At 34.4% G+C, this 15,469-nt stretch overlaps 1 protein-coding gene across 1 annotated transcript in view; it reads left to right on the forward strand.

Moving 5' to 3' along the window:
• The first annotated feature begins 421 nt into the window (after positions 1 to 421).
• Positions 422 to 15,469, forward strand: part of TMTC3 (transmembrane and tetratricopeptide repeat containing 3) — a 23,919-nt gene continuing 8,871 nt past the window's right edge. The window contains exons 1-8 of the mRNA XM_010008002.1: positions 422 to 540; positions 1,138 to 1,354; positions 2,963 to 3,181; positions 7,138 to 7,237; positions 7,917 to 8,032; positions 9,700 to 9,872; positions 10,204 to 10,456; positions 15,393 to 15,466. Coding sequence (XP_010006304.1) covers positions 1,166 to 1,354; positions 2,963 to 3,181; positions 7,138 to 7,237; positions 7,917 to 8,032; positions 9,700 to 9,872; positions 10,204 to 10,456; positions 15,393 to 15,466 — 1,124 coding nt within the window. The 5' untranslated portion in view covers positions 422 to 540; positions 1,138 to 1,165. The remainder of the gene's footprint in view (positions 541 to 1,137; positions 1,355 to 2,962; positions 3,182 to 7,137; positions 7,238 to 7,916; positions 8,033 to 9,699; positions 9,873 to 10,203; positions 10,457 to 15,392; positions 15,467 to 15,469) is intronic.

Genomic DNA, 15,469 nt, shown 5'->3' on the forward strand with positions numbered 1-15,469 from the left:
TAATGTAAGCTGTTCTATGTCCTTACAATTGTTACTCCTGTAGTTTTGGGAAAGAGCTATATATTCTTGTTTAATCATCTTCCCTTTTTCTCAAAACTAAGTCACAGTTCAAGTATCTGTAGTTTTTCGGTATCTTTGAATTGGCAAAGACAAACAATTAGCAGTAGTCCATGCTGTATCACCCAGTGGTCAGAAATAATGCCTTTGACCTGTAGTTACCTTCTTATTCTTCCAAGGCAGAAGTGTTTTCAAGCCAACCCCGTACATGGTAATTTTGCCTTTTGATCAGGTTACCCACATATTGTTTTTTAAATAATCATAATTCTGTATAATAATTTCTAGTGCTTAAGAAGTTTATGCAATGAGAGGAAATAATATGATATAGTTAATTTTTAATGTCTTTTTTGCATGCTGTTTTTCTTCAAACAGGACTCTCATAAACATTCAGTGACATCAGAGCAATTGGCGGAGTTGAGAAAAAAATGAACTTTTCATGAACTTCAACAGAAAATGCAGATAAACAAAGTGTGAGCTTCAATGGTAAGTTTAACTTTTTATCATTACTAATATCCTTTTTTAACTGATCTTCAATGTATGTATGAAGCTCTTAAAGTTTCCTTTTTGTTTTTAAGAATGTTGGAAATGTGGGGTTTTATTGCTTTTCACACATTATGAGAAACAACTTTAAACCTAAAAAATAAAACTGGAAATATTTAGCACACCGTCTGCCCTTCTGATAACTTAGTATTCTATGTCAGTATTTTAATTAACTCAAGTTTCTAGGTAACTTAATTTTCATAGTTCTGCAGTTCGCATCATTCCCTTTGAACTGCATAGCTGTCTGTTAACTACATCATAAGTTATCTTCAGTCTTCTTCTTTTAGTACAACATGAAATGTAGCACTGTAACCAGCATGTGTGAGAGCTTTTTAGGGGTTAGACTTTTTAATAAAAAATACTACTCTAAAATGCTAAATTGTGTATGATAGATGAAACTTCAGAAATGCTTTGTATCTTACTCATTTTTAGATACGTTGAGTCATTAACTTCTAAAATATTGGATGTCTTTATTTGACTTTATCTATTCAGTGTATAATCAGTAGAACTATTCCAAGTTTCTCTCTCTATATATTTCAGCTCTTGTCCATGAAAACTCTTAGAGAAGATGGCTGATGTAAGCCTGAAGGAAGCAGCGCTAATAGTTGGTGTGGTGGCAGCCTGCTACTGGAACAGTCTATCTTGTGGCTTTGTTTTTGATGATGTTTCAGCCATTTTGGACAATAAAGATTTGCATCCTTCTACTCCGTTGAGAAATCTCTTTCAGAATGACTTCTGGGGCACTCCAATGTCAGAGGTAAACACTTTGAGGCCTTTAGGAAATGGCAAATAACCTTTTTTACACTTCTTTTCCCTAATGTGGTTTTAGCAGAATAGTTTGTTTTGGATGGAGTTTTTTGGTGCTAGTGTTTGATACTGTAAGATCAGGAACAGATGTTGCTTATATTCTTTCCCTTGTTCAATAAAAGAACTTGTAAGAAAATGAAATAATGTGTCACACTTCAAGATGCTGTGTGCTGTCTAATTCCAATATCAAAATGAGACAACTTTGACCATTTTCCCTTCTGAAAAATGTAGACATTAACATGCAAAGAGGTTTATTTCTAATTGCATCTGGAAGGAAATATAGCATTCTTAAGCAACAAAGCTAGGAGTTAAGAAATTTCATATTGAAACTATTAAATTTGTTGGAGTAAATATGTTTTTATGAATTCAGTGGTTTTGGTTTGTAGCCCATGTAGGGTGGCTATGTTTTTGTCTGAAAAGCTCCACTGGCATAAAGTTACTGATAATCATTGTTAAATGGCAATGGCTAAAGTATTTACATATATATAGTATGGTATAGTTTAGAAAGTTATACATCCTGCTGTTGCTGATCAAATTAATTTTTTCAGAGCAAGTTCTCTGACAGTTGTGTTTGGCCTGTCAAGGCATTCTGCCTTGAAATCTTTTTTCTTCTGTCCATAACATACAGGGTTATTTCTTGGTGAGATATGAATTGCTAGCTCTACAAGTTGTGTTTGTTACATAATTTTCATATGTAATAAAAGCTTCCAGACTCTTTCAGATGCCACCTAGTCCTGTAGTCATTTAGAGTAAGTGGGTTCCTAAACTCCTCCCAGTAAAATTTTGAGTAGTGCTTTTCATTGTGTTTTTACTCCAGAAAACCCCTAACCATGTAGAGCAGGTGAAAGTCATCTCATTTGGTGTTACTTTTACACTTTAAACCAAATGTGACACTCAGATAAATTTTAACTAAACAAAGTCAGATTAATTTGATCATTTGTGGCTTTTAAAATATTCCATCTTGTATTTTTGTCTGTATGTATATGCAGTCTGGTTCCTCATCCCTCATTCCCCAGTTTTTTCTTAGATTTTCTTCCTTTATTTTATGGACTTAGTCAGCAAAGCATCAACAAGCTCTGGGCTGACCAATGCATTTTGGAGCAGGAAGATGGTGTTAAGTGTATTCTTTAACATTGTTCATGGATAGAGTAACTGACAACATAGACAAATTGGCTGGTAGATGTATTGAAAATAATGCATATAATACATTTAGCTGAGTGCACCAAATTTTTATTTTACAAAATACTGATCTAAAAAATGAAATGGCAGAGTAATCAATGTAGTTGAAGAATACATTAAAACTATGTGGAAACAGGAAAAATTGTCAGAATTAACTTCTCTAACATTTTTATTTTAAATTGAGTTTTCATTTAATTCACTAGATTTTTTACTGTGTTTTGGGGTTTTTTTAGTATTTCTGGTTTTTAGGTCTTTATGTTAAAGGTAAGTGCCTGAGAACAGAGGGGAGAATCATGTTTGCATAAATATTTAGATATTTTAGGGTGAATGTGCCTTTGTAAGTTGGTGGTGACTGATAGATTTATTTATTTTCTTTTAGGAGAGGAGTCATAAATCTTACCGTCCCCTTACAGTTCTTACGTTTCGCTTAAACTACTTGTTCAGCGAGTTAAATGCAGTTTCTTATCACTTCCTAAATCTGGTCTTTCATGCGGTGGTGTGTGTAGTCTTCCTCAAGGTCTGTAAGCTTTTTCTGGACAACAGGAGCAGCATGGTTGCATCCTTGCTATTTGCAGTGCACCCAATACATACTGAAGCGGTAGGTATATCAGTGATGTGCTTAATTTGTTCAAGCTGTATTACTTAATCTTGTTTCATGAGGTTTATATCTGTTTTATATATTGTAACTCCAAAAAGTGTGTGATTTTACTTTTACTTACTCTGCCCTTTGCAATGAGTGAAAATGACAAATTTTAGTGCTTGGAGCTGTTTGGTGTTTCATGCAGCTACTGAAAAATAATTAAATAAACTTTAGTTGTTAAATAACTGGGGTCTCAGTTATGAACACTGTCTTTTATGTTGATGGCTGGCTACTTAAGCTTACATAGATACTTGTGTTCTGTGACAATTCATCCAGTATCATGTTTTGCAAATACATTGAATACCTCTTAATTAATTTCCAGAAAGGCTAAGCATTCCCCTCTAGCTAATCACCAAGTCTGCTCTGTCCAAGATCTTTTATATTGTTTCTCTCTCTCAGCAGGACTTCTAGAATAGTTGTTGCTTTGCTAGATCTAGCTTAGGGCCATTCTCTTTGAATGTTCCTTTTTTTAAAATAACTGATACAAAACAGAGGAAGTACATTTCTTGCCTCTTATTTACCTTGCTTTTGATTCTGAAGGAGTTTTTCACTACAATGAGAAGCCTTATTTATACAAGCCTTCTGATTGTATGCTTTTTAATGCTTGACCAGGTTTGCAATGTTATGGAGTAAATGCAGTCTTGTGATCGCCATTCATTAGATTTGTTTCCATCAGAAACACTGATAAAGCAGATTGGTGCAATTATTTGCTGTTATTTCTGCACCACTTAGGTTGGCTTTCCTAGATTCCAGTTCACACATCTCAATCTCTGTTTTAGTTATAGTATTTGTTGATTTTCAGAAACCTGGAAATGCTTAAACCTTTTACTTAGTTGGTGTTCTGTCATTTTTAAAAATGTAATGTGTTTTTTTTGGGGGGAAGAGTGGTGTCTTTTGATATTAAGAACATAAGGATTGTTCTTACCTTGGAGTTTTCTGGATCTTGATTTGTTTCAGTAAAGAGTTTCCATCTTGCTCTTATGTTTTGTGGTTCTCTAAAGAACTCTAAAGACACAAACCCCTGTCTGTAGCAATTCAGTAGCCTGCATCTTTGGATTTTGAGCAAATTTTGATAGGACTTCAGTTCATGGTGTTTACAATCGGCTGCTATTTAAGCTACTATTATGCCCTTGTTAAAAGAAGGTAACTTTTGCATTTTTAAACATGACACTAAAACACCTAAATTTTTTTGCTTGCTTTGTGTGCTGGAAAGCAAACACCCCCGTATGGTTTTCTGGGTATTTTGGAAAAAAAAAACATGCTTTAAATTTCAGAGTTTGGCTTTGTCTCTTTGTAGTTTGTGGCAGTAGCTTTGGAGGAGCATTAGTGAGTTGCTAGTAACTTGCGTTAGTGATTCATGGCTTAGATCATCCTATGTCATCTTACCACTTTCATTTCAAATATGATGATTTTTTGTCATGCTTGAACAGTTAAGATTTTATAAAAGATAACAGTAACACTGTTGCTTCTAATGCTATGCAACAGAGATAGCAAAAAGTATCACACAAATCCTACAAAACATGGTGTAAGAAATTTTATTGTGTCAGGCAAAATAATACAAAGTTAGATTAGAAAGTGCAGTTACAAACCAGTTTGATGATGTGTGTAATCCCTAATATTAGCCACATGAGGGCACTTTAAGACTGTAATTTGTAGAACTTCATGCTTTGCTTAAAACACTTACAGACTCTGAGACTAAGTGCAATTGTAATTGAATTCCCCTGCTCTTGGACTTAAGTACTCAGTGAAGAATCAGTTAAAAGGATTTTCTTCTTCCTCCTGTCTTTTTCAATTTAAGCTTTCTGCTTTTGAGAAATAGTGCATTTTATCCTGTCAGGTGTTTACATTGAGAATTATTCCTAATACGCAATCAAAAAAGGATTCCTAGAGTTGGCAGTTGAGACTTGTGCACATGTATAAAAAGCAAAACAACTGGAAGTTTCCACACGTTAAGAAGAGGAGGTAATAATGAGCTGTATTTTAGACTGGGGACTTGGGTGTCATCTAATTTATTTGGACATTATTGTCCACAACAAGTCTCATTCTCAGGATTTATGTAATTTGATGGTACCTTTTGTATCTTAATGTAAGTGAAATAGATCTGATTTTAATCCTTCATACTAGGCTCCTGTCTACTACTCCTGCACATCAGTTTGAAACAGCAGATGCAGTACATAAACATTGTATATTTACCTAACTTACAATAATGGATTTTTCCTGGAAAAGTTTGCAAAACAGAATAAATAGAAAATAATTTTCTGCTTGAGTTCACAGACAATCTGGGCTCTTGGGTTGGTAATGTATCATTTCTGAGGAAGAAATTTTGAGGAAATTGATTGAATAGCAGCATCATGGTTTCATTTGTCCTTGTCTTTAGAATTCCAATTCAGTATTTCTAGCTACTTTGCTACTATTCTGGCCAGAGACATGTTGACCACTTTTACAGCTATGGAATGTCAGCTAACCTTGTGAATGCTGGAATTTTCTCTTATAAGTCACCTTTGTGTGCAGAAGTAGCAGCTCTCTTTTGTTCACAAGATCACACTTGCTTTACTAGTGATTTCTTTCGGCTCTTGTACAGACATAGTTATTTTTTGTATCTGTTTTAATGCTGGACAATTTTGAGATCCAGATGAGGAATCTTAAACATTGTGGAAACAAACACCTCTACACTGTCCAAAATGTTAACACAGGCTCTGATATCCTATCAGTTGTAAAACTATTCAATGAGTTCTTTGATAAATGTATGCTACTCCAGATTTGAATACCTTTCTTAACGCTGTGACCTTTGATACTGAGTTACTTTTTATGCTGTGCTGGATCAATCATGCTTGACCAAGAATGTACCTAGCAATAAAACCTTCTAGCCAGGTCTGGATGGCTAAATGTCAGTTTGCAGCATCATCATAATTAAATGGTCGTCTGTGAGGTTTCCGTAGCTAAATATGACCATCTACCTGGGGATAACATGCCATTTTTTCAGCCTTGGAAAAATCTGTCTGTAATCAGAGGCATTTCAGAAGAGGACAAAGGAGAAAGAAAGGCAGTCCTTGGTGGTACTGCAGTCAGCAAGCACAGTGGCTACTGAAGTAACAGTTAGCATTGTGGTCTTGTCCATCTCTGGTTGTCAGTTGCACCTTAGCATTTCTTGAAAACATCTCCTGAAAAGGAAATGAATCTTTCATTGTGGATTCTGAAACAACCTTCTGCCCTATGGATTGTAGTGCTTCTCCAAATTTTCATAAAATCCATTCCACTCTGTCTCATTACCAAAGGGGACACTACCTGCAATGTTAATATTGGTAACCAAATGAAAATTCTTAATATTACCAAACCTGTAGTAAAGTCTGAGTCATTGCACGTTGTCCATTGCACAGAGCTTGCCATCAGTTTATTTGTATTTCTTGACTGCTCAACTAAGAGCTGCCATAGCACCAGTCAAGCAAATTCTGCTTTCAGATTTACATCTGTTCAGTCAGGTATGAAAAAAATAACAATTATAGTTACTATATGCCACTTTCTGCAGAATATGTATGTACAACAGTCCTTTTCAGGCTTCACTTAAAGCTCTTATTAATGAAAACTGGTTTCTTCCAAGTATTATGAAGAAAGGAATTGTTATTGTGCCCAAATTTTACCTGAAATGCTATTTATGGCTTGTGTTACTAGAGATAAAATATAGTGCTTCTCAGTTGTTTTGTTAATGGTGATACATGGCTGGTACACCAGCCACCTGTGTTGCAGTGTTCTTGAATTCAGTACTGATTGAACGGAAAACAGCCTTACCCTTCTTAGCTTTTTTCTCTTGGTTTATAGATCTCATTTATGCATATCATAGTTTATCAGTTACCCACGATTCTGGTTCTAGAATAGCAACTAGAAGATTAATCTTGATTTTTATTTTTATTTTTCAGGTAACTGGAGTTGTGGGCAGAGCAGAGCTTTTATCATCTATCTTTTTTCTAGCTGCATTTTTATCATACACAAAATCTAAAGGGCCAGATAATACCATAGGTAAATGATTGACAAATGTATACATAAGTAATTTCTGTATCACTGATAATAGAGCTCTTAAAATGGTAATAAGGATGTATTGTTTGTTCAGCATATACAAAAACTGCATAATAGTTATAGTACTTCCATTATAAATTGCCTTTCTTTTTTCTTCAAGAATTAAGCGCTTTTTCAGTTGGTTTGTAGGATGTAGGGTAGGTGACTTGTGCACTGACTTTATTAATGGAAGTAGAGGTATGCTGAGATGCCTCAGATGTTCACAAGGAAGCTGCTAAGTTTCAATAGATGTGCCAGAGGCTTGCCTCTCTACCACATTTTACCTTGTGAAAATTCATGACCCCCTATAAAATATTCCATTTGAGAAAGTGTTCTGGTGAACTAGCAACAATTGGGGTTTATTTGTTTTCCTATAATAGATTAATCTTTTGCCTTTAATTCTTTCAATGTAAGAGAGCTAGTTTTAAAACTGATATATGTATATTATTTTCTGCAGAAAATAATATACACGTAGAGTAATACTGATAAGCTTCCCTTTAATAACAAATGGCATACTGAGTAAGTTTATAGAATGTTCAAACATGAAGAGACAAAGTGTTCACTTTTTAGGCTAATTTACTTTATTAAATGTTTGGTTTTGTTTAAGATGGAACATTTTCCATAATGTCATCTTTATTTACAGTGTGGACTCCAATTGCAGTGACTGTGTTTCTGGTAGCTGTTGCAACACTGTGTAAAGAACAAGGAATAACGGTGGTGGGGATATGCTGTGTGTATGAAGTATTTATTTCTCAGGGGGTAAGCTGTTAAAAATCGGATTTCTTCTCTGGAATTCTGTAATGAGTCATTAAGTGCTTCAAAGTGTCATATCTCACCACTGATTTTTGTCAGTTCAGGCTAACTTTATATTTGTTACATTTTTCAGATTTTTTTTTTACTTGACTAATGTTTAATGTTCATAGCGAAGGGAATCTGGTGCATTCTAAGTTGTCGTTTACGTGACACACAGATGTTACCAAGTATACTCAATAAAGAATTGATATGTCTTAATGGACACCTAAGATTTTAGTTGACTGAGCTTTGCAAAGACTAGCATGTAACAATCCTGATCAAAGTCTGAGATGCAGTAATTAATTTTTTAAACTAAAAATAATATTTTTTTAATTCCTGTAGTAAAAATAGGTAACATATACATATGTGTTTCATCACATCTAATGAATAGCAGATGTTTTTACGTGGTCTTACTTAAATCAGTAATATTCTTATGGAATCTGTTCTAAGAATACTTGTAAATTAAATTTCTAATCTGATAGGTTTCCTCTTAAGCTTTAATAAGTCTCTAAGTTAATAGTAACTTTTTTTGTCTAGATAAACAAGATGTTCCTGCAATAAAATAATAATTGGCTTTTTAATAGTCAAACCATATGCAACTTAAAAATACATTATTGCATATTCTAAGAAAGTTTTGTGATTTACTGGTATTTAATTACTTGAAGGAATATTTTGACAAAAACTTGACCAGTAAAAGATGAAAGATTGTCTGTCGTTGGAATATATTTTCAAAGCCAAAATACCAAAATCTCTTTATTTTTTTTTGCTTACAGAAATACAAGTGTTTGTAATTATTGCCTTAGCAAATCTGTTGAATAAGTATATAATTTTCAACTGGATTTCTAAGAAACCACCAGTAGCAGACTATACTTTTTAATCCACTTTTTGTTTCTTTTATTAACTTTTGATCTGATCTTCAGTGTCTTGAAAGTTTAGCAAGTTTGTGTAAGTCAACTGAGTAGAAAATATAATGCAATATCCAATCAGAGGCTTCTTCTGAGGGCACAGGTATAGCATTAACTAGGAGTTTGACCTGTTTTCAAAAGCCTATTGATATCTGTGGTTCAGCTAACCATTATATGTGAAGCAATAAATCATTACCAGCACAAGACATGAAGATGTAGAGTATGAGGTCCACAGGGGAAAAAAAAACACAATTAGGATACGTAATGGGGAGCCATGTAGATGAAAAAGTTCATGAGACAGGGAGAGATGGGTTATTACAGTAGAAGCATGACATAGAAATCGGGGCTAATCAGGAAGTGAGTAGTTTCCTAAGGAATTTTGTTTATAGGATTACTTTTCAGAGGCACTGATAATTCTAAAAATAGTGATTTCTTTCATGGTCACACTTGATTTATTGAAATCTCTGAAGATGGTACAGATTTTTTGATCTTCTAGTGCAAAATACAGAACTACAAGCATACAAGTTCAGCTGTGGTAGTGTTAGCAAGAATACCTGAAATAGTTATTTTTATTAGAATGGTGGACTTCTTTTTTGGGTGTTGTCATGAAAGCTCTTAACCAGCGGAGTTAAGTAACTATGGGAGCAGGCATAAAAAAATCAGGTAGCTCATACTCATCTAAGAGATTAATGACTACTCAGTCTGATTATGAACACTTCTCTTTTGCAGTACACCTTGCCCGTGCTGTTGGACACAGCTGTACAGATTCTTCAAGGGAAGGGTAGCATTCCTTCCTCCATGCTCCAGACACTGCTGAAGCTCATAGTCCTAATGTTCAGTACACTGCTGCTTGTAGTTGTCAGAGTCCAGGTTATCCAGTCTCAACTTCCAGTGTTTACAAGGTAAAAATAAAGTGTTGTGTATTTACAGACATTGATACATAAGATGTGGCTTAATGAGGTCTGAATGAAGTGGCCCAAAATATATCAACTTAGGTGTTATTAACTTATTTTAATATTGGTAAACAATGACTGTACAGTATTACATTTTACAGTATTACATTACCAAGTCATAAACCTGACAAATGCAGGAAGATTAGGATATTGTAATTGTCTGTAATTGATAGTTCTAGCTATGAATCTAAATTTTTTTTGTTTCTGAGCATAAAGTGGATCAATTATACTTTCTTTTTTTTTCATTAAAAGCTTCTTTTTCTTATTTCTTGTGCTTTAGGTTTGATAACCCAGCAGCTGTTAGTCCCTCCCCAGCAAGACAGCTGACTTTCAACTACCTCCTCCCTGTGAATGCTTGGCTTCTTCTCAACCCCTCAGAATTATGCTGTGACTGGACAATGGGAACTATTCCTCTCGTGGAGTCTTTGTTAGATGTTAGAAACATTGCAACCCTTACCTTCTTTTGCGTTCTGGGGTCTTTGATTGTCTTCAGCCTCCGATATCCTGGGGATTCCTCCAAGACTGTACTGATGGTATGAATGATGCATTGTTTTTGTCCTTTTTTTAAGAGTGTAAGTTTTTGGTCACATGTCTAATCTATTGCATCTCCTTTTGGGTAGCACTTAAGGAAGGAGGAAAATTGTATCAACAGAAAGTGTTACACTGCAGTTAAGCATGTGACTGTCAGGGATGAGATGGATAAGAATAGACCATAGACGAGAATAAGAATTCCCCTTGTTATGTATTTGCATCCTTTATCAGGTATTCAGAACTCAATTAGCAAATGGAGGTTTTTAGTAGAACTTAAATGTTTTTAAGTATCAGAATGCATTTCCATCCTTCAAACTGTCTCACTCATTTAAATGTCAGTAGTCATGCTGTGTATTTAGCAAGTGACTTGATTTTTTTCCTCATAGATATAAAAGAAGAAGACGTATTTTGGCATTTAGGAGTATAAATGTTTCTCTTTTGTTGTTGTTCTTTCAACAAAGGCACTCTTCCGTAGTCTTTTCCATATTGTAAGGAAAGACTTAATTTTGTCAACCTGTAAGATCAGATCCTCTTTTTCAGTATTACGTTACCTTCAAATTGAAGTACATTTACAGGAAAGAGTATTTTGGAGGAAATGGAAAAGGGCAAATGAGCTAGTATGTTTTACATCTAAACCCAGTTATATTTTCTTATTGCTTTCTTTGCAAATTTTCCCACAATTAGTGTTTACTTGATACCATGTTTTTTTATTGCATCAGTAGTGCAATTATGTATACAACAAACTCTCACACATAAATCTTAGCCTGCTTCAGAAATAATGTATTTTTTTAATATGTAACTCCAGCCAATTAAAGTTGCAGATGGGTGGGAATATTTGTGCACAAGTTAAGACAAAGGATTTCTTTGCTAATCAGCTGACAAACTTTGATTCACTTCAAAGACACCTAACATTATAGTTCTGACTAATACAGTTTTTCTTGTCTTGTCATTGGAGCAAGACAATTTGTTTCACTAGAAGATCTGTGAAAATAATCTGTAGTATTGCTGATGAAGCCTCTTGTCCTGAATTTGGAAATTCTGTATGACGAAAAGAAATATAAGTAGCTTATTTATTTAATAAATGTGCAAGGTGACATACACAGAAAAAAAAGTTACAGTTATACAGCACTTAAAAACTATAAAGGAGTAGTTTAATTTTTCCTTCTTACATAAGCTGAAGCAATTTTTCTGGAGTGTGCTGATAACAATAGAAATATGTGAGAAGTGGTTCACTTTTTTCCGTAGCACAGCTCTAGAACTTTGAGGCTCTTTATTTACCTACATTTCTTCTTACTTCCTACCTAATAAGGTTCCAACAAGGAAAGGGTTAATGGAATTGTCTGCATACATTGTTGTAAAGCAGATTTTGTTTGAGGATTTTTTTTTATATTTGATTTTGTTATTCCGAGTGTGTTTTATAGGATTAGTATTCTAAGATCATTCACTCCAGCGTGTGAGCGTCAATGTCCCTTAACACAGTATATATAATCCTTGTTAAAAAAAATAGTTTTCCTTTACTAGATACCTGTGATGTATATATAACCCTCAGTACCATGCTGGGTTTTTTTCACATGTAATATGTAAATGCCTGGAAGCTAATTTCCTAGGAAATGAAATATTTTCTGTTAAAACCTGTTATGTACTATAAGATGCAATGGCACTGTAGGCCAAAGTCTGTTTCTGCCTTCCAGTAAGACAGTAATGTCCTGATGTAGACTGGATGGTCTGCCAGAGAGGGGGAGAGTACAATGTCTTTCTTACGGTTTCTCAGTCTGACTTAGTAGACAAAGCATATTTTGGCTCTTCCACTACCTCAGTGTGACTCTGAGGTGTCATGTTGAAGCCTGATCTAAAGGAAAAGTTTTGAGTTACTTTTCTTTTTAAGAATGAAAAACGTACAACTTTAGACCTGCTGCAGGAATAAAGGTGTTTACTTGGACTTTGAAAGAAAATGCAGAAGAGATGGATCCAAAATGCAAAAGAGAAGGGAGGTCACAAGACTGAACATGTCTTTCTGTACTTACTGATGTGGATATGGATTTGGTGCCATACTGCTTGAGGGACAAGATGGAAGAAGGGATTCTGTCTCACACTTCCTCAAGTGCCAGTGGACATTCCACAGTTCCCCCCAAGTAGAGTCTCACAGGCTGAACACATCACTGGGAGATGCAAAAGTTGAAGGACTTATTTTCAATGTGATACCAGTCATCTCCAGGAGAAATAAGTCTGGTAAGTAGGTACATTGCATTTCATTTTGTATTGTTTTATTTTTTGCCAAAGGTTCTAAAATTGTCTCTTCAAACTAGGAGAGGAAAAACCCAGATAAATGGCTTTTTTTTAACCAACTGACAATACTAAACTAACAAAAAATGAGATGGTATTTTATAACTGGGGACACGTACTTTGATAGGTTGATGTCATACTGCTTGAAGTAATCAGTTACCCTACATTATTAAAGGACATGCCCTGGAAGCAATGTATGAGCAGTTAAATTCTCTTATGTTTTCTGTTTACTTTATCCCTTTGAAAAGTCAGGTAACTTGACTGTAAGACTAAGTGACCTTTATAAATAGGTTACACTATAAATATTGAAAATGTTGGATACTAAGAATAGTACTGATCTAGAATTACTTTGGTGGCTTTTCAGTAGGTTTCAGAATCAAGCTGTGATCACAGCCCTGGTTTGTTCATAGACTTTCTTTGGTATAGACATTCCTTTGTTGGCTGGCAAAATTTAATAAAATCCTTCTAGTATCCTTTGATACTTCCTAAGTGTCCCAAACAAGATATCAGTACTTCTAAATTTATTATTTATTTCCTTACTCTTGTGCTTACACCTCACTCAGACTTTGAAGTGTTTCCCTGTGAATGTCTGGTAACTTAGCAGCTCAGATACTCTTCATAGCTTGTGGTCATAGTTTAAGAGTTTTGTTATGTATTTTTTCTCTTCCTACATACTTCAATGTGTTTATTTGTTTGTTTGTTTGTTTTTTTCAGTTGCCTTGACAGGAGCAGACCCTCTGCATCTGCTGAAAGATATGGATAAAAAGAATAAATTAGCAGAAGATAATGTGTTTTTGTCTGCACTAGGGCATAACTTCTGTTGCCCAAGAAATTATATTTGAAGGAAACGCAAAAGGATCAAAAGAGAAGTTCAGCAGAACACGATGTAACGTTTGTCATCAGAGGAATTGCACAGAGCATAAATGCAAACTTTTTGTTAGATGCCTGGATTATAAGCACTCAGTGGAGACCAACCACTTGCTATACCAGCTGCAGAATCCTTTCCACTCAATCCCTTTGGAAAGAATTGTCTTTCACTTACACATTTGTTTGCCTCATGGGGCTGTGGGGCCAGTGTCCTTGCTTAAGCAAGCCAAACTAAAACAAGCTGCATTTTTTGAATAATAATGTAAACCTGTATGTTTTTTAAATCATAAGATGTGACATTTTCAGATTGGTGTATCAGAGGATTTCATAAAATAAGTTAATTAATTTAAGCCTTTCATTAATTTTAAAGCTAAGACCAGTTTATACATAGCAGTAAAAGCATTTATAAAACAGCACATTGTTTCCTAAAGCACACCGAGCATACTTTTAGTTCAATTGCTTTTGTGTTTAGCTGCTCAGAATGAAATATGTTACAGTACCCTCACTTGCCATAATCCACCTCCAAAAGTGGGAAATGAAGACATTTGCTATAACTAAACTAGAAACTGATGCAGAGGACTGTTTTGGGGATAGTATGATGAAATGTGCGTTTTGGAGTGGATTACAAATACCTATAATAGAGTTGTGTTTTAAGGCTTTTACATTTACACTACCTATCTTTGGTAAGTGATCTATAAAGGATACTTGCTGTAAAAATGGAAAGAGAAAGGGAGAGAAATGTGAAATGGTATTTAATTACATTTTATCCCCAAGAAATCAGCATCTTCTCTATATGGTGCTCATGACATTGTCAAGGCTCAATTATTTATTTATTTTTGTGTAGCTTAATTGCTGTGGATCAACTGAACCATGTTAATGATCAACATGCATATTCTTGGCCCCATGAAATATGAGATAAAAGCTTGCTTGAAGTTTTAAATTGATGTTAACTCATAGATTGACTTTCAAACTGGATGTCTTAACTATTTTAGCATGGAAAAGGTTGTTAAAATTAAGCTTAAATCTAAGCAGAAGGTGACACGCAGTTGTATTGAAATTTCATAGAAATTTCCTCTTTTCTTTGTTCAAAGAAGCATTCAGTTTCTGTAAGAGTTTTGCTTTTTTGTACCTTGGAGCCCAAGTATTTTGAAATAATTATTTAAATCTTTTCTGATACCACAGTTTGTAAAGCTGCTATTTAACAATCAGTTCACTTCCATTGCAGCAAATGGATTTCTCTATCTTTTAATAAACACACCTTCTATTAAGATGTCTGTCACCAAGCCAAGAGCTGCAATTATACAGTTCTGAAATCCGTTGTCATTGTGAATATTTCAGGATACCCTATGTAAATACTCATGTTAATTCAGTCGTTGATAGTGACTTTTATATTGTTTCTTCACAAGTAAGCTGGTATATATTTTTAATTGTTATAAAAGATAATGTCCAAAGTTTTTAGACTGTAATGTTTTTGTATGTAGACCTTATATTAAAATAGTGTTTCGAATTTGATCCTTTGATCCTATTGTTCCGTCATACATCTGCTCTTTTCTGCTATATAGAAAAGCAAATACAGTTGTAGTCTCTTCAGTAAGGAATAGGGTTTTTTGCAAGTTACCGTGTTCAGGATGGTCTTAATGTAAAACAGATCTTAATGTTTAAAAGAAAACAAAAACCCCAAAATCTATGATTTATGTGTTTTTCTGTAATGGCTACATAATTTGTTTCTTAGGTGCAGTTTGTCATTGCCTAATTTTGATTACTAATTATTTTGCATTTCTTCTCTAGGCACTCTGCTTAATAGTGCTACCATTCATTCCTGCATCAAACCTCTTTTTTCCTGTTGTATTTTTAGTAGCAGAAAG

Source organism: Chaetura pelagica, unplaced genomic scaffold (genome assembly GCF_000747805.2).
Source record: "Chaetura pelagica isolate M959 unplaced genomic scaffold, ChaPel_1.0 scaffold50, whole genome shotgun sequence".
NCBI classification, from domain to species: domain Eukaryota; kingdom Metazoa; phylum Chordata; class Aves; order Apodiformes; family Apodidae; genus Chaetura; species Chaetura pelagica.